The sequence below is a fragment of the Ailuropoda melanoleuca genome, chromosome 10, assembly GCF_002007445.2.
Source record: "Ailuropoda melanoleuca isolate Jingjing chromosome 10, ASM200744v2, whole genome shotgun sequence".
NCBI classification, from domain to species: domain Eukaryota; kingdom Metazoa; phylum Chordata; class Mammalia; order Carnivora; family Ursidae; genus Ailuropoda; species Ailuropoda melanoleuca.
In genome coordinates, this window is record NC_048227.1 from 35604761 (window position 1) to 35628398 (window position 23638).

Below are 23638 nucleotides of genomic sequence, written 5' to 3' on the forward strand. Positions count from 1 at the left end.
GCTTTATCCTGGTTTTATGCCAAAGACAGATTTAGGGTGAACTGTCATAAATATTATTATGACAAATAATGCTATAGACTTATGTAGTGTTTTGTCCTTTCCACAGCATATCTGTAGTACATGTCTGTGACAGTAGAAAGAGAAGCATCGGCCGTCCTGTCCTTCTGTAGACAGCTGTCACTCACCTCCTTGCCAGACAGCTCAGGACTTCATCAGGTCTCAATTGATGGGCCAGATACTGTTCCCAGTTTCCTTCAGACACTGTCTGTTTCAGTAATAAAGGCTAGTGTAGGTGGTGTTCAAGTTTCTCCCCCCCCATTGATTATTTATTTATTTGAGAGCGCGTGCGCATATCCACAAGCTGGGGGAGCTGGGGGAGAGGCAGAGGGAGAAGCAGGTTCTGCGCTGAGCAGGGAGCCCGATGTGGTACTCGATCCCAGGACCCTGGGATCATGACCTGAGCCGGAGGCAGACGCTTCACTGACTGAGCCACCCAGACGTCTACCCCTTGTTCAGGTTTCTTGAACTAAACTCTAAAGAGATATTTTCTGTTCGGATCTCGTGCTTTAGAGCCCTGCTTTGCCTAATACGTAATCCACATCCCTGTGTGGTGGGGGTGGGTAGGCCTCTGGATCTGGCACTAGTAATTTTCCCTCCTTCTTACCTAGTTTGTGCTTTCCTGTGCACAGAGACTGCCATCTACATGTCTTACTTTCTCGTTGAAGTGAGAGCCACAGACAACAGAATTAGTAGGTATTCCTGTGAGTGATCCACTTTGTTACAGGAATGTTCTCTCATGGGAGAATGTGGTAGACCCATAAGGCATTATTTAATGTAGATTTCATTATACGAGAACTTGCCTTTTTTAGGTACTTAAATCGTCCACTTTTCCCATTTCTTGAGATTGAGCTTGAATTCAATGCTTAAAGGAGCTCCAGAAGAATAGAGTTAACATGTGTGGGCTGTTGCTGAATGAGGCAGAATATAAATATTAATTTCATAGGCTTTAATTTGTTTGTACATTATATAAATTTTACCGTCAGTTGAACCGTTGCCTATTTCTGCTGTTCTGCCTTTTGAATTTTATTGAAAAGATTACATGGTAGTTCTCTAGCAGCCTTACGCCAGATCCTGATAAACTTCAGTTGCAAATAAAGCCAAGTTTACAAAATTGTTATCAAGTAACTGTTGGGAAATTAGAACAAATATGTAGATATTTATTAATTGGAATTAGACACTTTGATTTTACAACTTCAGTATGAGCCTTGTTGCTAAAAATGTGTGTTAGTCTCAACTCCAGACCACATGTATTCAGTCTGATCAAAGGAGAATAAATGTAGACCAGGAATTCAGAAATCTACAAATCTCTAGAAGCAGATCGCTTTTACCCCAAACTGCAGCCTAGGACTGGAGAGTAGCCTTCAGTTCTACCAGGTTCTGTCAAGACAGGCTAAGATGGGGGGGGGGTAAGCTGGCGGTGGCCCTTTGTGGGACTGTCCATTGGTTTTCCTGTTCGCCCTGACTGGTTAGGGTCAGCCTGGGGCTGGCTGTGGAACAGAGGGAGCAGAGTCTGATCCCCCCGCAGGTATCTTGGACTCACTGTGCTTGATCTCTGGAGGTGTGTGTTGTCAGGATGGCATTTTCCCATTTTTTAAATGTATATAGTCCCCTGTGAGCTGAACATTGCTTACCTGCCATCTGTGATCTTTGACTTTACCTTGGTTCTTGCCCTGTGAGGATCAAAACCACGTGGAGATAGTTTTCTTCATTGTTGATTGGATGGTCAAGAAGAAAAAGTGACAAGAAATGTGTCAGAGTGGGACGCCTGGGGTGGCTCGGTCAGGTAAACATCTGCCTTCAGCTCAGGGCATGATCTCAGGGTCCTGGGATGGAGTCCCATATTGGACTCCTTGCTCAGCAGGGAGCCTGCTGCTCCCTCTGCTTGCCACTCCTGCTTGTGCTCTCTCTCCGACAAATAAATAAATAAATAAAAATCTTTTAAAAAGAAAGAAAGAAAAGAAATCTGTCAGAGTACATCAAACACTCTGAAACACTTGGTTCAGCCAGTTAGAAAGTGCTTTGCCCAAAGGCTCACCAGGCAAGTGGTACCCAACTGAGCAGACCACCTACCCACCGCATTTTCACCCTGGCAAGACAGTTCTAGAAATGGGTTTTTCAAAAACAGGTTGGATGAACTTTGAGACTCAAAGAACTCCTTTGGGAGTTCATTGGCCTCTTGGTGTTTACTTCTCTCTGCACCAAAGGGGTCACGTGACGACCTTGAACGGTTGGTGTGAATAGGAGGACAGTTACTTCTCCTTCCCACCCTCTAGCTGCTGCCCACTTTGGTTTGTTGATGCTAGAAACTAACACAACATTGATTTTCTTGTTTGTTGGATTGGTGGCTCTAAAGAGTGCACTCTGTGGCGGGTGGGAGAGTTGCATCTACACATGCTCAAGACCGGGCATGGTCACAGCAGGCACCTCAGGAAGTCCTGGCCAGCCGCGAGGACAGGGCACGTTCATGGAGGCGTGAATGGTGCACATGCCTTCTAGCATACATGGTCCTAGGTAAAGAAATTTTAAATGAAATCTAAGAAGTAGAAATCCTAACTCTTTTTTCTGCAAATTCGTGGGCCTTTACAAACAGGGTTTGATTTTATTCAATAAAACAATTTCTGAGAGAAATAATTACTGCATGGAGTTAATTTGTGGTAATATTTTTTGAAAATACAAGTTCTTGTTTCAGTCCTTCAAAGTTTCAGGTAACACCTGAAGGAACCTAGTCGAGAATCAGAAATGCCCGTTACGTTGTTTCCTGAGCTACCGTGTCGCTTTGGTTAAATCCTCTGAACTGAAAGTTGAGCGTAATTATTGGGCTTTGAGAAGATTTTGTTTTTGTTTCAGTTACTCAGGTTGAATTTGAAGTTCAATTGAATTTAAATTTGTTTCCATTCACTCAAGGGAAGCAAATAGGGCAAAAGTGGCAACTGTAATGTGTTCAGTTTCAAAAAGGTGAAAATGTCAGCCGTGAGGGCCATACCTAGAAGCCACCTGCGCATGGGAACGTGCTCAGGAACAAGCTCTTCTTGCTTTTACTGGTTTGTCTTTTTTTGTGTTTTTATGTGGACATTTCAGCTGAAAAAGGTCAGCTGTGGTGAGCGTTGGTTTGTTTGCAACCTAAAATCTTAGAGCTGAAAGAAATAATGTAATTCTTCTTGTTGAAGACACTCCACGTACAGGTGAGGTCAGGGTCCGTAGGAGGAGTGAATGGAAGTTGCGCGGCGGCAGCGGTTCCCGGTCCCTGTGTGGGGTCGGCCGGTCCCTGTGTGGGGTCGGCCGGGAGAGCCGAGCCATGGTTTCTTGATTGCGGGGAGAGCTCTTCCCTAGGAGGTCCTCCCTCAGGGGACCCTTCCTCCCATTTTCCAAACATCAGACTCACCAAGACACCAGAGGAGTAGAGCGAGCACTAGGCAATAGGTAGCGTATTAGAGCTTTGAGGAAAAGCGTGGGCAGGCAACCGGAGAAGCCAGTCTCTCCGGAGTGGCGGGTGGGGCAGGGTGTCGCTGCAGGGCTCCTGAGGTCACTGCTGTACGGTCATGGGCGGACGGGAGCTGGGGGGAGGCATAGATGGGGGTTCCTCCTTCCTGTTCATGCCTTTAGCTACTGTGTGTTTTATTTTATTTCACTAATTTAAAAAAATAACTCCACGGGGCGCCTGGGTGGCACAGCGGTTGGGCATCTGCCTTCGGCTCAGGGCGTGATCCCGGCGTTATGGGATCGAGCCCCACATCAGGCTCTTCAGCTATGAGCCTGCTTCTTCCTCTCCCACTCCCCCTGCTTGTGTTCCCTCTCTCTCTGGCTGTCTCTATCTCTGTCGAATAAATAAATAAAATCTTTAAAAAAAAAANTTGGGGCGCCTGGGTGGCACAGCGGTTAAGCGTCTGCCTTCGGCTCAGGGCGTGATCCCGGTGTTATGGGATCGAGCCCCACATCAGGCTCTTCAGCTATGAGCCTGCTTCTTCCTCTCCCACTCCCCCTGCTTGTGTTCCCTCTCTCTCTGGCTGTCTCTATCTCTGTCGAATAAATAAATAAAATTCTTTAAAAAAAAAATAAAAAATTATATATTATAAAAAAAAATAACTTCTTTATGGCACACTCAGACTTGTGATATTAAAGAAGATAGTAAAGCAGCCCCCCACACCTGTCACCTAGTTAGGAGTTAGCAACATATGGCAGTAGCTTTTCATCTAGGCCCCTCTCTTGCCACTACTCCTTGCCTCCTGGGATTATTTTAAAGTGAATTCCAGGGGTTATGTCATTTCTTTGTCAACATGCCCACTGCGTAGTTTAAGCTAATGGAAACAAAGTTTCAGTCTGATGGAGGAACTTGAAAGAAAGTAGTTACTCAGGGAGAGTGGTTCAGGATCAAACTCAAGGAACTCCCCTTTGTCAGTGATTCTGGAAGCTCTTGTTTTCCAGGTGATTTCCTTAATGTGTTGCTGCCGCTGTCGGGGCATGGGGGTGTGAGGGTGAGGAGTACGGCTGGGGTGAGGGTGGAAATGCACTGGCTCTTGGGATGGTGGTTAAGGAGGGGCAGGCAGAGCGGTCGGGAGCGGCTTCTTGCCCTTCTGCCTTTAGTGTGCAGCCATTAGAGCAAGTTGCTCTGTTCATAATCCAAACGGAACCTGGAGAATGAGCCTTCAGTTTATAATTAAAATGAGGGTTTCACAAGAACTAATGATTTTTTGCTTCAGTGGGTCAAAGGTGAGCATTTCTGAGGCCCTTCTTGTATGACATGTGACAGCTCATGTTGCCTCTTTCTGTTTCAGATGGGAATGACTGGTAACACAAGTCCATTCGGACAGCCCTTTAGTCAAACTGGAGGGCAGCAAATGGGAGCCCCTGGAGTGAACCCCCAGTTATCCAGCAAACAGAGCATGGTCAATAGTTTGCCTCCCTTCCCTACAGACATCAAGAATGCTTCAGTCACCAACGTGCCAAACATGGTAAGTTGTCCTTGGCCCTCAGGCTGTGGTCTCCAGGGGGTGCTTTGGTGTGTGGAGTGTGTCATGCTAACTGTGGAGATCTGCAGCTGGACATGTGTCATGGGTGATAGGAGAAGAAAAGTACTCACAAGGAGCCCTCTCTCGGTGAGTTCGCACTTCCTTTGATGAGCTGGCAGCCGGAGGCTGGGTATCTGTGGCTCAGCCAGTCCTCCCCGCTCCCTCTGTGCCGGGGGAGCTTCATGGCAGTGGTGGAGCAGTAGAGAGCTGGGCTTTTCTAACTTCCTGCTCGTGCTTCAGGCCGTCCAGAGAAGCCCATCGAAGGGCCTTTATCTCCGAGAACCGTAGTGTGCCTGGAAGATGAGCTGTTGTGTCCGTCTTGATAGAGGGTTTCACGTGTGTTTCTTCTTCCTGAAATTTCCCGCCTGTAAGAGAAGCTAGCCTTGGAACCTCCTAGCCTAACTAACCAAGATAGGAATGGGAAAATAGATCCTTTTGCCCTGCAAAATGGAATCTTTTAAAATTCCAGACCCTGAGGGGCAAGTGTGTTCTTTTGTCAGACTTCACTGTGCACTCTTAGAGACTGAATATCTGATATGCCTTTGGTGGTCGGCCGAGGCCAGCTGTCTTCTTCCCCGGGCTTGTTGCTGGGGACCTGCCCGCCCTTCTGAGCTGCCATCCACGTAGTTTGTGCAGTAGCGGTTTTGAAAGACTCAGAAGAAAGCTGGGGATTATATTCAGAAAAGCAGCATCATCATTGGTTTGTCTTTTGATTTTTAAAAAACTTTTTCTTTATCTTATCTATGAAGATACCACAGAGAATTCCTGTATATCTGTCACTTGGCTTCTTCTGATGTTAGCATCTTATGTAACCTTCGTACAGTTGTCACAACTAAGAAATTGACATTGCTTGCAATACTTAGAGTTTTGAGGCTGTTGGAAGTGGAGGGGGGAGTTGGATTACTCTTAGATTTTGCTAAAATCAGAAAATGGAGTAAGAGCAAGGTGTCCTGATCAAGTATTATCTCCGTTGCATTCTTCCTTCTTTAAAAAAAAAAAGGGGGGGGGTACAAGTAATAAAATGTGTTCTCAAACTATTTAAAGTTTTTACTGCTTTATTTCTTCTGATCATCTCCCCATAAAGTCCCTGGATCTGCTGCTCTCCTTGCAGTAATATTTTGTTGCCAGGATTGTCCTGTTCTCAGTGGTGTAGACCCAGAGCCCCAATCAAAGCCACCACTCCCTGGGTCGGCTCCTCTGCGCTCTGGGGCAGCAGGCCAGGACCTGGCACCCATGCTGTCCCTGCTCTTCCTTTTCCAGTCTCCTTGTGTGGACTCGAGTGTGGCGATCGTCCTCTGAGCTCAGCCAGAGTGGGAGTGTGTGCTTCTGTGCAGATAGTCTGTGTTTTGTAGTCTGGGAAACCCCACCTTACATTTTCCTCCCTTCTCTCTTTTCAGATCTTCCCCCAGCCCATTTTCCCCATCTTCTCTCCTTTACCTACAGCTTGGTGGCAGAGTGCCTTTGCCTTGGGTTCCGCCGCCTGCCTCTGCTCCTGGGGATTGAATTCCTGGCAGTGGTGTGCATGTCAGGGGCAGGTTCATTCTGGACTGTAGAGAGGCTTCCGGTTCCCTTCACCTGTGCCAGGGCTGGTGGGGACGGTGGGGACAGCCCTTTGGTCTGGGGCAGGGCTGCTTTCTCCCTCGGCACTATTGACATTTGGGGCTGGATCTTTCTCTTTTGTGAGGGCCATCCTGTGACTCGTGCCGCTAACCCACCAGATGCTCACAGCCCTTCCTCTCTCCCCACAGTCGCCCCAGGTAAGAACACTAGCATTCTGTCCTCTGTCTGTGTTCGTGACATTCTAGCTCTCTCCATCCCCGTCTTTTTCTCTCCCTCTCCCTTCCGACTGCACTCTCTTAATCGTTCCTCCCCCCCACAGCCTTCTCAGAATATCAGGGTAAACTGAGGAAGTGTTTTGGTCTGTAGAGCTGCACTGTTGGCCTAGCCACCACTGTCCCACAGGGGTGTGCGTGGCCTTTGACAGAGATCCCCAGTAGGTGCCTTTGGAGGGAAGGCTTTGAGTGCCGTCCTCAGACATTTACCTGGAGTGCACGGGGCCGACTTTGCCAGCATGTGTGTTTATGAGGGAGTATGGCCCAGTCGCAGCCTTGGTGCTGTTGGGATGAGAACCAGAGGGGACTGGCAGAGACGTGGGACAGCCAGTGCACAGTTTGCCTGCGATCTAAGTGTCCTCATACCCTGCGGTTTACTTTATTTTTATAACACCCTCTTAAAAGACATTACTACGTGTCCTATTTTACAGACGAGGAAGTTGAGGGTCTTAGCGGTTTTCGTTTGTTCAAGGCTCTGTAGCTCCTGTCTGCAAAGCCTAAAGCTCTTTTTAGTAATGCCTGGTATCATGTTTTAGCAGCCCTGAGTCCACTGGGAATGCTTGCCTGTGTTGTATGTCGCTTCCTTGAGCATGTTTTGTGGTCTTCCTTAAATTTTCTAAATTATATTTGGCCCCTTGGGATCTATGGATTTTTTTTTTCCACAGTGAGGGAAAGAAGGTAGCAAAAACTGCGTATCTTTAATGGGGGAGAAAAAGAATATGAAGTCTTGATCTTATTTGCAGATTTTTTGGTCATCCTTTGGGGAATAATCTTTTAAAACCCCACTGGATCTCGTGTACCAAACAGTCAGGTCAGGCCTCTGGCACCGCATCACCTGATGCCCTGGTCTTGCTCTTCATGGAGAGGTTTTAAGCTACTCAGTCATTGGTCATGGGGTGCTTGCTTTTCTCTTTTCCTAGTTTCAGGAGGATTCTAGCATCCCTAGGTCGTGTTGAGAAAGGATGGGGATATGGCCATCCCTTTAATTCACCCCATTTGTCGAATACCTTCTCCTGGCCCATGTGCTCCCTGGATGCAGGTGTGAATGAGCTCACCCCCTCGTTCATGAAATTTGGTTGGTGGTGATGGAGGACAAATAATCACAAAATACACATGGCCCTGGTTGAGGCTGACACAGGGACCTCCTTAGGCCAAACCAAAGAAGGACATGTAAGGGCAAGGTCAGAAGATGAGCAGGAGCCATAGAGACCCGGGGACACTGGGAGAGCGTTGGCTTGTGTAGGGACCAGCGGGCAGCCAGTGGGAAAGGCGACTCTCAAAGGAGTGGAGAGCGGCATACAGGAGTGTTGGGGGCCCAGCAGAAGCCAGCTCAGGGAGGGCTTTGGGTGGCAGGGGTTATTGCAGTGATCTAGACTAGAGGGTGCACTTGATCATGGAGGGAGGGGACAGGAGACCAGACAAGGTTTACCACAGGAACAGAAGTGTGGGGCCACCACATAAGGTGACTTGGTCGGTGGGGGAACTATTTACAGAGCTGGGGGAGAGACTGACTGGAGAGGGGTAAGGACGAGGTGACAGAGGGGAGGGCGTTTGTAATTGTGCTTCATGTGTGTCCCTTTTGAGATGCTTGTGAGATGTCCAGTTGGGGGTGTCAGGCCAGCGGGTGGGCATACAGTAGCACAGGGGGTCAGAGAGCCCTGCAGGGGAGACAAGGTGGTGGAGGAGCTGGGTAATGGGATATCTCTGCAGTTGAGAGAGGAGGAGGACATTTGAACAGGAGGAGATGGCAAGTCAGGTGCCAGGGCAGAAGAGTGTCCCCGGAACATGTGGGTCAGTCTGCGGGAGGGTCTTTCTTCTTTGAAGTCAGTGGTCACGGAGACCTGTGGATATGCTCTCTTGTCCCCCGCAGGGTTCCCAGCTGTCATTATCCTCTGGGATGTGCTGGGGGGCTCGGCGGGGGGGTCCCCTCCAGGCCCCTGGTGCAGGTGGGGTCGTTGTCGAGGGCTCATAGATTCTCAGGATAATATTCCAAAGCAAATTGGCACAGTTTCCTAAATTTTCAGATGTATCTTACTACAGTTCTATGTTCGGCCATCATGTTTGTAATTTCTTAACTTCCTGCAGATTATTTAAGTTTGTGAGGAATTTCACCATATTATTATTGTGTTTCATGATTCTAAGATGCACTTTTTTTTTCAGATTATAGTATCTCCGGAATCAGGTTTGTTTTAGAAATAAGATTTATTTAGATCTAATAAAATACAGTATGTATGCTATTTTACTTGTTCATAATTTGAATTAATAGTAGTTAATAATAATAGTTAAACATACATATTCACTGTATAGTGTTCCAGAACAGCTTTCATGGATAGAAGGATTTTTTAATTATGTAAATTTTACTGACAAAAGAACAGGAGCAGATTTTGGTTGGGGGAGAGTTTAGGTCATCTTTCTGTGGACTGGGATTGAGGTCCGTGTAGCCCATTAAGGAGGAGTGTGCACAAGGACGCGTGAGGAAGCACAGAGGGGAGATGTAGTTCCCAGGCAGTGCTCTGGAAGAGGAGGCCCCCTCATTCCTGGTGATACTGTCATTTCTGCCCCTTTCATCTGGAAAAGCCCTAACACACAAAGCTGGGGAGGAGGGAGGGACATCAGACATCATTTGGGACTGGAGTTGTCAGGTCATTGCTGACCTTTTACAGAGGTTCAGGATAGTTTTTAAAGGAGTGTTGTTAAGAAGTGGAACACGTCTTAGGTTTATCTAATCTGAGAAAGTTTGGTGACCAGAGGGGCCTCCTCATCAGGTTCTCCCATGGACTCTCCTGTGGGGCTCCCAGAAGTAGTCTGCTGCAGGTTTCTTTCTAATAGGAAGTTCTGGGGTAGGGGTGTTTTGTTGTTGTTCTTGTTTGGTTTGGGACTTTTGTTTGTTTTTTGAGAAAAACTAAGAACTGTTACGGAGATGTCCCCATTCTTAAAGTTGTAACGCGGGACATCAGGAGTGAGTGCCGCTTATTTAAAATTGCTCACGAGAATGTGTTGGGATTCACATTGGTGCCCATGTCACAGGAGTTTGAAGTGGCAGCTTCAGGTGAGGCCCCCAGATCACTGCTGGTCCAGGTCTGTCCACGGGAGGAAAGCATGGAGGCCTGTGCATGCAGGGGGAGGCTATAGACTGTCTTCTCTGTCCTGCCAGAACGACGTAGCTGGGACTGTGCCGTTAGCTGCGTGGGGGTGACAAGCAATTAGCCATGGCCAGTGCGAGGCCCTCTGTGCATCTTAGGGTTTTGTCTCTGTTTCTCAAGGTGTGTCCATGGACCCACTGTGTCAGAGTGACTGGCTCCTGGACCCCATCCACTCTTCCCGGTCAGACTCTCTTGGAGGAGAGTGGCGAATCTCTGCTTTTGTGGTCACTATTCAGTTTTTTCTTTCTCGGGACCACTCAGTTTCTTCTGAGGCAGTTTAGTAGAATCACCCAATAGGTGGGTTTATCGTTCTTTCTTTTAACATTGGAATCTGCGCTTTTAAACAAGCTGCTCCGGCCACTTGTAGAAGACCGTTTTCCAGAGCCTCTGTCCATTACGGTGTTGGCAGCCTGCTGTCCAGCTGTCCTGCTGTCGAGGCGGCTGACTTTGTTGGTCTCTGTGTCCACTTTAGTACCTCAGAAGGCTTCTCCCAACCCGTTAGTATTATTCTCATAATTTTCTGTTTCCTGTGTCCAGTTTCTGATCACTGAGGGGTCAAGACTTGAAATGACCAAGCAGGGTGAAGCTTTGTGAACCCAGGGGTTCCCTGCAGAGATGCTCCCCTTCCCATAACCCAGTACACTAGCTCCCTGTACTTCACAGCAGGAACTTACAGTCACTGATCGGTTGATAGTTAACTCCCTCCACCCCAGGACCGAGGAGAGCCCCCCTGTCATTCTGGGGAAATGAACAGCGAGGGAGCGGTCACACCAGCTCAGTTCACTCCATAGTTAGGAATGGCGCCTCATTACTTGAACTGGGAAGCATGGACAAAGTCTAGGAAGTAAGTGTGTGTCATTACTAGTAACCTCAATGTTTGTGTATTTTTAAGAGTTGACATCTGCTTCTTTCATCTTACTCTTTCACCTGTATCTTGAAGATCCCTCAGAGAATGTGGATGCGGGGCCTTTGAATAACTTAGTTTAGAATTCTTATCAGTAGCTGTGTAAATTCTTGCTGCTGTTTAAACTTTTGTTTTGGCAATAAATATCAGCTGGGAACTAGCCTAAGCACAAAATAGGATACTTTGCAAATACCAGGAAGCTATAAATCAAGAAAAATGAACAACGTCCCTTGATATCAGACATAGCATAGGGATTGCAAGTACTCAGTCAGGGTCATCTGACTTTCTTTCCAGGGTCTGATTAGTACAGCCCTTTCTTCAGCCACCCCCTCTAGGTAGCAGCTCACATTATCTCCAGAGGCACTCTGGTCGCGCTTGCTATTAAGTAGAGAGCCCGCAGGAAAGTCTAAGGCTGGGCCGTGTCCCCACTGACTGCACCTGCCTGTCAGCCCCAAGCGCAACCAGAGTTTACCAGGCATTTCTGAGGGGTGAGCTGGCCCTTTGAAGAACTCTGTAGAGAGCACGCTTGGGCTGGGTGGGGACAGTCGTAGCTCGTGCCGGAGTCAGCACTGTGTGCCACCGCATCTGAAGTGCCAGAAGCCGATTTTCCCTTCCCTTTCCTTGCCGCCTGAAACGGCCCTGAGGCTCACGTCACCAGACACCAATGTGTCACAAGAGGAATTTGCCAAATTATTGAATACTTACTGTGGTAAGTATTCCTGAAGAATGTGTTCACGTGTGCTGATGATACTCAAGGATATTTCGTAAAACTTTTTGGTAAATTGGTAATTCTCATGATGTGGTCATTTGGTGAATGGGCCTGATATTGAGACCCTTGGTCTGGTTGGCCTGTCACCTTGGCCGTCAGAATAGATCCAGCATATTCTATCTTTTAGGGTTTATTTGTGCAGAAGCAGGTAAGCCCTCGCCCCTCCTTGGCAGACTGACTCCAGTTTGGTAGGAGTGACCTTGAGGCTTGAGACTGGGGAGATAATGGGGAGTGTGTCCACGTGTTAGTCCCAGGCCTTTGCTGCTACCGCCCCCCGCCCCCCCCTCCTCCGATCTATCATGTTTTCTTCCTTGATGTAACCGTTTGTTTTCTGTTCTGAAATAATTTCTTATTTGGAAGATTATTTAAAAATCATTCTTGTCCAGCTTGTTCATTTTAAGTTATTGTCTTACGGGATTTAAGTCTTAAATTGTAAGCTAATCTTATTTCTTAAAATCAATAAGCACCAAGCAAAAAGAAGAGAACACAAGAAACATTATTCGTGCTATCTAAACAGCTACGTTCCTTTCCTTACAATTGGTCTTTATCATCTCAGAGGTGATCCTTCCCTCTTCCTAGTTTGATAGCTGTGTGCACTTAATGAGCGTTTTCCTTATTTTATGGCTCCAAAGCTTTGCGTACCCAGCTGTTCTAGGGTCCTTCTGGGGAAATCAGAACATGCACATATTGCAGAGCCATCCTGTGTCCCACCTGGCGTTTGCTTTGGTTTAAGTGGAGGTTGGGGAGAAGTCAAGTTTCCAGGTGAGCCAGGGGGAGGATGCTAGAGGAGCATGGGTTTGAACCCCATTGGAGATGGGGAAAGTTTGGGCCAGGCTAATCTGAAGGGCCATCTCCAAGAATTCCAGCTTCGTGTGGACCTGAGGCAGTAGTTGCATAGAGAGAGGAAGCACTTTCACCACCTCTGCTCCCGCCTCCCTCCACCCCTCCCCCAGTCCTACCCCCTGTCCCACCTTGGTCAGTTCCTGCTGTATACTGTTTGCACTAGTCTTTGCAGACATTATAGCCTTTTCTTGGATGCTTAATGTAAAATAACTTTTTTCTGGGAAGCATGCCAGGATAAATTTTATTATATGTGCTCTTTATACACATCTGTGATTATATCCTTAGGATAGAATACAGGGCATATATAGAAATGGGTTTGGTGCTGCTTATTCAAACCTGTGTAACAGTAACAATTCTAATAAAAGTACATGTTAGATTGCCTTAAATAATAAGGATTACCAGAATATTAAAGGCTTGCTTTTCAAGGTTGTTTGATGGATAGGGGTATGAACCATGATTAAGTTACTGTGACAAGTGATACGTGAAAGAGCATGTGGCCAAATCTAGCAAAGACTGGAGTGGGGCGAGCAGGCTATAGACCCTGCAGCTGCTGGGTCAGTGAGCTACTTGTTCGCCTGCTATTACTCACGGCTCAGAATGTGCACACACAGGGTAGAATCATGATGGAGCCATTGTGATTCTCGCACCACGGCAACCTCCTCCTTCCGTGATTAGGAATTGCGTGTGAGCTCATTTGAGTTCCAGAAATGGACATTACGTGTATTTTAAGGCCTTTGACGGATACCATTATATTGCCTTGGACAAAAAGCAGTGTACCGTGTCTCCAGTATTAAACAGTGCTCCCGTGGCTGGGGTTATCACTCTGTCCTTTGATAGGAGAGAATGGTGTTTCATTATGTTGATTTGCATTTCTTTGATTACTAATGAGAATTGAAGTACTTAGATTTGGAGACTTTTTTTTTTTTTTTGAAGATTTTATTTATTTATTTTAGAGTGAGAGAGAGCTTGAACAGGGGTAGGGGCAGAGGGAGAAAATCTTAAGCAGATTACACGTGGAGCCCAACGTGGTGCTCCATCCCAGGACCCTGAGATCATGATCAAGAGTTGGATGTTTAACCGACTGAGCCACCCAGGCATCCCTAGAGACATGCCTTTCTTTCCTGAGTGGCTTAGTTCCTGTCTTCTGCCAGTTTTTCTGTTAGGTTCTCTTACAACAGTTTACAAAGCAAGGTGGTTAGCCCTCTGTCAAGGTAGGCTGCAGAGAGTTTAAGGGTGCGGCTCGGCTTCCCGATCACCCATCCCACCAGCACCACCAAGCATCCCCTCTGAGTATGGGGCACCCTTCTGGGCCCCAGTTACTTCTGTTGTACCTCGGGATTGGCCCCAAGTCAGTTCCTCCCTTGGTGATTGGGTATTAAATGAGCTGTTGCTTGTTGGGCACTGAACACAGCCTGCACAAAGAACTTGAGAAATACAGACTGGCCAAGGGGAAGAGAAGGAGTTATACCTGCATGGCTCTTTGCTTTGTCTTGTGTGTTTCAAATATCTTTTCCTAGTTTGTTGATTGCCTTTGCATTTGTTCCAGCAGTTTTGGTCATGGAGAAAATGTCACTTCTATCTTATGGCCTCTGGCACTTTCCGTTTACAGACTGGTCTGCACTGCATCAGACTCACTTGTGTGCCTTTTTTCTTTTTGGTGTTTTGTTTTCTTCTCACTGTGAAAGTACATACATGTTCATTTTGGAAAATCTGGAAAAAAAGTATAACACTTAAAAAAAAAAAAAAACGATAAAGCGCACCCCCTATGGAACTTCGTTAATGCAGAAATGCTTCTGGCTCTGTGTCAGCTCCATAAATCCTAGTCTGGAGGGAGGAATGGGGAATCAGTTTGAAGGGGTTTTACTGGAGATTGGTTAGGAGCCACTGCTTTGTTTTTGTTTTGGTTGGTTGGTTGGTTTTGGGTTTTTTTGATGAATGCCTTAACCACCTTTGCATTACAAAATAAATACTCATCTTAATTACCTTCTGGGAGCTTTACAGTTTTAATTTGCACATTAATTCTTAAGTGTTTCCTACTGATTATTCTGATTTCTTTTTTCTCCAAAGTAGAATGTTTTCTGATTCTAAAAATGGTAGATACTTGTTGTAAAACATTCAAACAATACGTGCTTATAAGCAGGATCTCACCCCTGCCCAGGAATAGCCACCAGATCATTGTAACAAGATTTTTTAAAGAACCGGGTACAAATATATAAAGTTATTAAGGAAAAACTGAATGATTTCATGGTATTATTTTTTTAACTTCCTTTTTTACCTTAACGTGTTATATAGACTGCTTTTTTGTGAAAGCATAAAGTTCTATATTATTATTGTTGTTGTTATCCTCACGTAACAATCATTTTATTACATCGCACAGTTTTGCCCGGGGGCGGGGGTGGGGCGTCAGGGTTTTGGGCCAGGCTTGGCTTTTTGACTAGGGTCACTTGAGGTCTGCCTTATTTTTCATGGCTGCATATTTTTTCACTAGGTCTGTAGCCAACAATTAGTCTACCTACCTTCTGTAGGATTTAGGGGTGTTCTGGTTTTCAGTAATTTAATCAAGGTGTGATGCCTGTCTTTGTACAGACATTTTAGCACGCTAGCCGAGTTTCTTACCTCCCTAATAAGAAGTTAAAAGAAGTGGAACTACAAGACCAAAAAAATGCACAGTTTTCTTTTTGATACATGTTGCTTTCCAAAGTTACAGTAAATTCCATTATCACCAGAACACCTGAAAATTGACTACAACTACATCAGTACCAGTTATTATTATATTTTGGTTCACACTGATAGAAAATGCCTTTTTATTTTAATTTCTTTTTTCTTTTTTCTTTTTTCTTTCTTTCTTTCTTTCTTTCTTTCTTTCTTTCTTTCTTTCTTTCTTTCTTTCGTGGTTAGTGAGATACACTTTTAAAAAAAAACAAACCATTTTATTAAGACATAACTCATACCATATAATTCCTGCCTTTAAAGTGCATAATTCAGTGATTGTTTCTATTGTTCAGCCGTCACCACAATCAATTTTAAAGATTTATTTTTTTTTTTAGAGCGCGAGAGAGAGCACAAGTGGGAGAGACAGAGGGAGAGAGAATCCTCAACCAAACTCCATGCTGAGGGCAGAGCCCAGTGAGGGTCTTGATCCCAGGAACCTGAGATCATGACCTGAGCCAAAACCAAGAATCAGGCTCTTAACCAGCTGTGCCACCCAGGCATCCCTCACCGCAATTTTAGAACAGTTCTGTTACCCTGAAAAGAAACCCTGTACCATTTGCAGTTACTCCCCATTTTCCGTGAATCCCCAGCCAGAAGCAACCAGCGATGTATTTTCTACCCCTGTGAAATGACCTATTCTGGACATTTCAAGGAAATGGAATTACACAGCGTGTGCTTTTTTGTGACGTCTGTTTGAACTGAGCATAATGTTTGCAGAGTTCTTGATGCAGCACGTGGCAGTGTTTGCTTTTCGTAGCTGCATAGTATTCCATTGTGGATCCATTGCGTTCTGTTTTCCATTCCTCCCTTTTTTTTTTTTTTTTTAATTTTTTTTTTTTTTTTTTAAAGATTTTATTTATTTATTCAACAGAGACAGAGACAGCCAACAGCCAGCGAGAGAGGGAACACAAGCAGGGGGAGTGGGAGAGGAAGAAGCAGGCTCACAGCGGAGGAGCCTGATGTGGGGCTCGATCCCATAACGCCGGGATCACGCCCTGAGCCGAAGGCAGACGCTTAACCGCTGTGCCACCCAGGCGCCCCTCCATTCCTCCCTTAATGGGCATCTGAGTTGTTTCCGCTTTTTGGCTGCTAGGAAGAATGCTGCTACAAACATTTGTGTGAACATAGTTTTCACTTCTTTTGAGTAGATACTTAGGAGGGAGTTGCTGGGGCTTATGGTGACTCTAGGTTTAAGACTGTTTTCCAAGGTGGCTGCTCCATTTGACGTTGGTGTACCTTTGCACACACTCGTCAGCATGTTCTGTGCTCATGCTTGTTAATTGTGGCCGTCCTGCTGGGGTGAAGCAGCGTCTCATTGTGGCTCTGATTGGTGTTTCCTGATAGCTAATGGTGTTGAGCAGCTTTTCGTGTGTTTATTGACCATTCGTGTGTCTTCTTTGGGGAAATATTCAGATATTTTGCCCATTTTTAAATTAGGTTGTCTTTTTATCATTGAGTTGTAAGGGTTCTTTGTATGTTTTAGATGAAAGCGCCTATCACATCTATGATTTGTAAATATTTTCTCCCATTCTTTGAGTTGTCCCTCACTTTTCTCAGTAGTGTCCTTTGAAGCAAACAGTTTCTAATTTTAATGAGGTCCAGCTTCTCTTTGTTGTTGCTGTTGTTTGTGCTTTTGCTGACATATCTAAGAACTCCTTTCAGTCCAGTGTCATGAAAATTTACTCCTGTGATTTTTCTGAGAGTCCACAGTTCAGTGCCCACTGTTAGGTCCTGGGTTTGTTCTGAGTTACTGTTTGGGTTTGGTGTGAGCGAGGAGTCCACATTCGTGCTTATGCGGGTGAGTGTCCAGTCCTTCCCTCTTTGCCACCAGTAGTTGGGAAGACGCCTCTTCCCTCCGTCAAGCGCTTCTGTCACTGAGGTGTGGAGCGTGTTTTATGTTTGTCATGTCCTTGTATTTCCTTTGTTGCGGTGTCTGCACATCTCCCCCCACACACACTCTTTAGTGGAGTAGTGGTGTGTGTTGTTGTTGTGTTCCTCTTTAAGAGCTCTTTCTGGGGCGCCTGGGTGGCTCAGCTGTTAAGCATCTGCCTTTGGCTCACATTGTGATCCCAGGGTCCTGGGATCGAGCCCCGCATCGGGCTCCCTGCTCAGTGGAGAGCCTGCTTCTCCGTCTCCCACTCCCCGTGCTTGTGTTCCCTCTCTCGCTGTCTCTCTGTCTCTCTGCCAAATAAATAAATAAAATCTTTAAAAAAAAAATGGTCCTGTCTTTTGACTGTTTCTACTTCTCAAAAACCACCATTTTTTCCTCAGTTTTTTTACTTTATAAACTTTATGTTGTTTTACCTTCATTCTAAAAATAATCTTTATTTTTTTTTAGTACTTTTATCAACTTTAACCTGTGTTTATTCACTTTAATTCACCTGGAATTTATATTTATGGTGATTTAAGGATTGCATGTTGCTGCTGCTGCTCTCCAGTTTGAGAACCACCTTATGATACACTAATTTCGTGTATACATGTGTCTTTTTCCAGACTTACAAATGAAGAAATCTATCGCTTTCTAGTTTTAGTATCTGCCAAAATAGGTTTCCCCGTTCTTCTTACCAGTTTTTAGAATTTTCTTGGCTATTGAATAAAATGTATACGTTTCTTTTGGGCAGATTTACAACATGGCAGTGTTTTTTTTTGTTTTGTTTAAAGGGAGGTTCTTGTCTGAACATTTTCGTCCATTCTCAGGCCCGCCTGGGCAGTGAGCCCCGAGCAGAGGAGCTGGTAGCATGTGAAGGGTGTTTCTGATGGATTTCGGGACACTTGCAGTTCATGCAGCCCCTTCGTCTCACCAGCTCCCAGTCTGAGAGCAGAGGCACTTGACTCTGCCCTGCCTTTGTCAGCACCTTGCCAAGTGGACTGGCCCCGTACAGGCCTACAGAGTCATCGGGAGGGCCAAACACAAGTACCCAAGGCGCGTCTTCTATCCCCCTTTGCCCGAGACACACATTTACCGTGTGTGGAGCTCATTAAGCATCTACTGTTAAACGTGTGCCTTGGACTTTCCAACTGTGCTCTTTTGACATGTTGAGCTTTCAAATTACAGTCAGTAGAGTTGAAAAAGTGCTATTAAGAACACCCCAAATGAGAATCAGTGTGTTAATCTTTAGTAACCTAAAAGCAGTAAGTTTATAATTTAATTGTGAGTTTAGGCATTTCAGCTGACTTTTTCATGATTTATATTTTTGTATGTAGCATTTCTGTATTTTAAGAAATAGGACAGCTGGCCTGGTCTCTTCAACAAGTCAGCATCATGAAAAAATAAAGGGGGAGGGAAGTAATACATGAACCTTAAAAACAACCACCAAATGTGGGGCGTGGGCCTTAATTGGGTCCTGTTTCTGCAGAACAACTCTAAAAGACACTTTTTGGACAGCTAGAGAAATTTGCATTAATAAGTATTTAATGAATATTAAGGAATTGTTGTTCACTTTGTTAGGTGTGATAATGGTATCCTTTCCTGTCTACGTTTCTGTACATTTAATATTTTTGTAAATGCAACAGAGAGAAGCCTGAACAAGGGTCCTCTTCCATTTCTCCATTCCTGTGGATTTCTGATTGGACTTTCTATCTGTGGGAATACCCCAATCAAGGAGGAGACTTTGAATATTGGTAGTGAATGCTGCTGGGGGCATGGTCAAAGGCTGCTTGTGAAAGCTGTATTTTAAGTTGCAAGAGAAGGGGGCGGGGAGCGTAGTTCATGTTGAGCAATGCGAGATTGGATAAATGAATGTATAGCCATATGCTCATTACAAATCATGCTGTCATATTGTATGAAACAACTTAATGATACGGGACAGAGCCTAGAGTAAATACCAAGTCGTATGTGTCTGTGAGTGCATGATAGAAGACTGTTGATTGTGGTTCATACATATGCATGTACGTAGAAGGAAAGACTGCAAGAAGGAAAACCTGTCAACCTTTTAAGAGTGGACTTCTGGATGTTGGGATTTCAGATGTTATTTCCTTCATAGCTCAGTTGCTTTTCAGATTTTCTGCAGCGTGCTTACCCTACTTTTACACCAGGGAAACATCAACGTAAGGAGGGAGGGGTTCTCTTCTCCCGGGAGTTAGTGCTTCTCGGAGTGCTCTGCCCCGCAGCGTGGAATTTTCTTTTGCTTTGCACCCTGGTTAGGCTTCCTGGAGTCAAGCTCCCGAGGAGGCCTTGCGGCTTTTCTACGTACTTATTTTCTGAGTTCTCATAAAGATAAAACCACAACAAAACTCTGTAACTTTTTTAAAATGAACTTTGATTCGTTAATAAATATTTGTATAGGGTTTTTTCCTCCTAATTGCATGTAGATAGTTTTGATGCTTCATATGAAAAGTCAGAGAGGTGGTGTACTTTGGGGGAGGCAGTGAGTGCTGTGAGGTGGAGCTGGGAGCTGTGGGGTCAGAGCATGAGACATTAGGAATGTCACATTCCTCTCACTTTGTAAATTTCTTTGGTAAGTTTTCTGAAGGACATTGGCAGTCTGTAAAGAATAAGAAGACTCCACAGGTCACCTTTCCCATTCTCTTTACTGTCAGGAGGTGTGGTCAGACTTGCTTGTTAGTTTGAAAGGATGAGAGCAGTTAAATTCTATCTCTGTACCTTAGCAGATCATGGAGTACTTTTTGAAAAAATTGTCAGATATCTGAGTTGAAATTTTAATAGAAGGCAGAGCATTTCCTGCGCATTAACGGCTATATGGAAGTGTCGTCTTACGGATGTATGTCACTTTAGTCTTTGAGGAGAGGTCGGGAGTGAAGCAAGCACTGTCCTGGTCGTGAGACGGTGGACTCCGCTGTGTGTGTGGCCCCAGTTCTTTGGATGCACTGGGTATTTGCAGTGGGTTGTGATTGGTCAGGCCTAGGTAGTCGTCTTAATCAGGTTGCACCGTATGAAGTTGCCAGCATGTGGGCCTCGCCGAAACAGGAGTTTCTGTGGTTCAAGCTAAGACAGCTGTCAGCGCCTCCTGCACTTGGGTATGTTGTAGAGTAAGTGGGGTTTGGTCACGACAGTTGAGGAATAATAAGCGTCATTTTCTTCTCCGAGATCCTCACACGAGTGAATTTTAATCAGCCTTCTGAGTTGGATTGTTTCTGTGTTTCTGCATCTTTCTTAAAATTGCTGATGAATTAAAAAGAACCATACCAGCTGCCTTCTCTCTGTGGCCAGTATTACCCGTCAGCTTTCACGGTAGCTTGAAAAATAATGAATGTGAATTAGACCTCTGAAAGAGTATTAAAATATTTTTATTAATTTGTTTTATTTTAGTCTCAGATGCAGACTTCAGTGGGAATTGTCCCCACACAGGCGATCGCCGCAGGCCCCACTGCAGATCCGGAGAAGCGCAAACTGATACAGCAGCAACTGGTCCTCCTGCTTCACGCTCATAAGTGTCAGAGACGAGAACAAGCGAACGGAGAGGTTCGGGCCTGCTCTCTCCCACATTGTCGAACCATGAAAAATGTTTTGAATCACATGACACATTGTCAGGCTGGGAAAGCCTGTCAAGGTAAGTGCCGTTTTCTGACATCCTGGTCACGTAGCTTAGGATGAAATGTGTCTTCGGTATTCCTCGGGAGTTCTCTTGTTAGTAAGGTTCCTGCAACCTCGGTGTCCACACAGCAACCAGGCAGAGGCCACTGGCATGCTTAACCTGCTCAGGAAAAAGGTGGTTTGGTTTCCTGATATTCTCTGAGCTTCTACTGGATGAGGCTGTGCCCTGCCTTTGTTCTCTTCCTCCTTCCTCTGTCACAGAAGACATTTGTCACTTCTTGAGCACTGTCTTTATCATAAATGTCTAGAGCACGGTTTTCTTTTGGGCAGAATGGCACAGGCGTGTGCGCGCACACCCCTCCCCAAACCTAGAGCATCTGTCTTGCAGCTGTTTCACGTGTTCTGACTGCCGGGGCTCCCGCCTTGCTCCTCCACCCTTTCATCTTGAGGCCGATCAGGATACCAGCGACGTTGTCCTCGGCCACAGTCCGTGACACGGGAAGCCGTGTGCACTGTATCATCCCTGCCACCTCCTTCCTTCCTTCTTGAGAAGGGGGTGAATCAGGCGCATCATGTGCTCCCTTCCCCCTCTTCTCTGGTGGACACCTCAAGTCTGCAGAAGAAAGTGTTTCTTACAACTATACTTTCATCTTTATCCTCCTTCTTTCTCTTCTTACTTGTGCTCCTAGACCTTGGGGAGAATCTCTCCCTGACCTCCCTCTCTCCCTTTGTGACCTTTACCCCAGCATAACCGTGATCCTGATGGAGAAGCAGACGAGGGTCGTGCTAGACCTTTAGAAAGAAATCACAGTGCCTCAGTATGGAGTGACAGTGAAGGCTCAGAGTAACCACTAGGTTGAGTCACCCTCTCACGTACTTAGAAAAGTGCCCGGCGTCCCCTTTAGAATCTCCCCAGACCTCTCATTTGCTTCTCTGTATGTATTTCTTGAACTATAGTGTTGAGATGGTTTCATCCTTTTAACATAATGTAGAATTTTTATTTTCACTAGTGACATGACATAATTATTATTTGTCCTAACTTTCATTCCACTTGTTCAGTATTCCAAGTCAGATAGTTTTTGTTTTGTTTTTGTTTTGTGGGCCGAACCTTAATCACCATCATCCATGACATTGCTTCTGTGGGAAATTTGTGTTTAGAATTCTCAACAGTCGACTTACAAACGTTTTGGAAAACATCCTGTTTGTAAGTTGAGGACTGCCTGTACTGTGTTATGGTTACACGTGTTACCATTTTCTTATGGAATCTGGCATTATAATTTAGGTATAATTGAAAGTGTGACGATCTGGATAGAAAAATAACATCTCGTTGTTTTTCTGGTCATAGTTGCCCATTGTGCATCTTCACGACAAATCATCTCTCATTGGAAGAACTGCACACGACATGACTGTCCTGTTTGCCTCCCTTTGAAAAATGCCAGTGACAAGCGAAACCAACAAAGTAAGTGAGCATTGGGGGTAGAGAAGCTCGGAGGTGAGAACAGCTACTTGGAAAGAGAGTGCGGGAGAGAAGGTAGGAAGCAGGGCAGAGATCACGAGCACAAGGTCTAGAGGCGAGCAGAGACACGGAGGCGGAGCTGCACTGCAACACCAGGGGGAAGCTGAGCTTAGCCAGAGACGGATTCTCAGTGTGCACAGGGCCCAGGGCCTCTCCGGGATCTCGTCCCCACCCCTGCACACACACACCAGAATTGGCAGCAGCGGAGCAGTGCAGAGGAGGGTTGCTGTGACCACAGAGCAGACGTGACAAGGCTTCCTATGTCTTGACAGACACTCAGTATCTTGAGGGTTTGAATGTCGCATCACTATAATGGCAGTGACTTCCGAGGGGGCGGGGAAATAGAGGGGACACTTACTTTGGAATTGAAACGCCTTATCCTAAAGTAAGTTTGGAGAGGGCTGTGTTATGGAAGAGTCAGGCAGACAGGGGCAGTACAAAGTGCCACATGTAGACGCTTGGGAGGTTCGCCCTCCTCCGTGCAGAGGCAGTTCCCAGACCTGTTTGTGTAACTAACTATTTATTCAGCACAGATTGAGAGTCTCTGCCCCAGGACTGGCTGCATCCTGACCATTCCCATCATTTTGTTGTCTTTCGAGCCATCTGTGTAGCCCTTAGCTGGTCAGCAGAGCCGAGGCCCCGGCTCAGGAGGCCGGAGTGTGGCTCCCTGGGGGATCCCTGCCCTCTGGGCATCAGAGCAGGGAAAGGATGAGCATCTCTTCCGGTTTTAAGTCCTTTCCTGTCACTTCAGAGGTAAAACTGTGGTCTTTAGGTTTGTCCCTCAGTTTGGACACATAGGACGTGCCCTCTGGTGCGATGCCACCCCTCTGGCTGGAGCTGCTCCCCGCGGCCTCCAGCACCACACAGTCTTGCTCATCCTCCATCTCGTCTGTGCCATCTTGTTTGTAGTTGCGTGTTCATCGCTCTCATCCTTCTTGATCATCTGCCTCGAGACCCCACTGCTGCCTGGAGAGCCTGTGCAGCTGTCTCTCTGTTCGTCTCCTTGGGGCACGGGGCACGGTGGAAAGCATGCTGTTCCTAAGACTGCTGTGGCTGCTGCACCAGTGACGCCGGGGGCGTCCCTCCTGAGTGGCCAGCCACTTATGGGCCCGTCGTCTTCCTTCCCTGCAGAAGGACTCACGCTAAGTTTCCTTTAAAAAGGCACTTTCCTAAATCAGCTAAATTTTTCTTTGACCACAACTGGAATTAATACATGATTTTCCAGGACCTCTCTTACATGACATGAAGTTCTAGGGATCTAGGGCTTTCAGAACCACCACATATTTGGGACAGCAGTTCTGTTGGTATAAGCCTGTTTTTCCTCACAGTGTAAAACTTTTTTTTTAACTAGTGTATTGT

At 45.9% G+C, this 23638-nt stretch overlaps 1 protein-coding gene across 6 annotated transcripts in view; it reads left to right on the forward strand.

Moving 5' to 3' along the window:
- CREBBP (CREB binding protein) overlaps positions 1–23638 on the forward strand; it is a 123400-nt gene that overhangs the window by 50234 nt on the left and 49528 nt on the right. For 5 of the 6 annotated variants that reach the window (XM_034670472.1, XM_034670471.1, XM_034670476.1 and 2 more), the window contains exons 3-5: positions 4833–5009; positions 20539–20779; positions 22109–22222. In XM_034670472.1, coding sequence (XP_034526363.1) covers positions 4833–5009; positions 20539–20779; positions 22109–22222 — 532 coding nt within the window. The remainder of the gene's footprint in view (positions 1–4832; positions 5010–20538; positions 20780–22108; positions 22223–23638) is intronic. The other variant, XM_034670475.1, reaches the window with a different exon arrangement.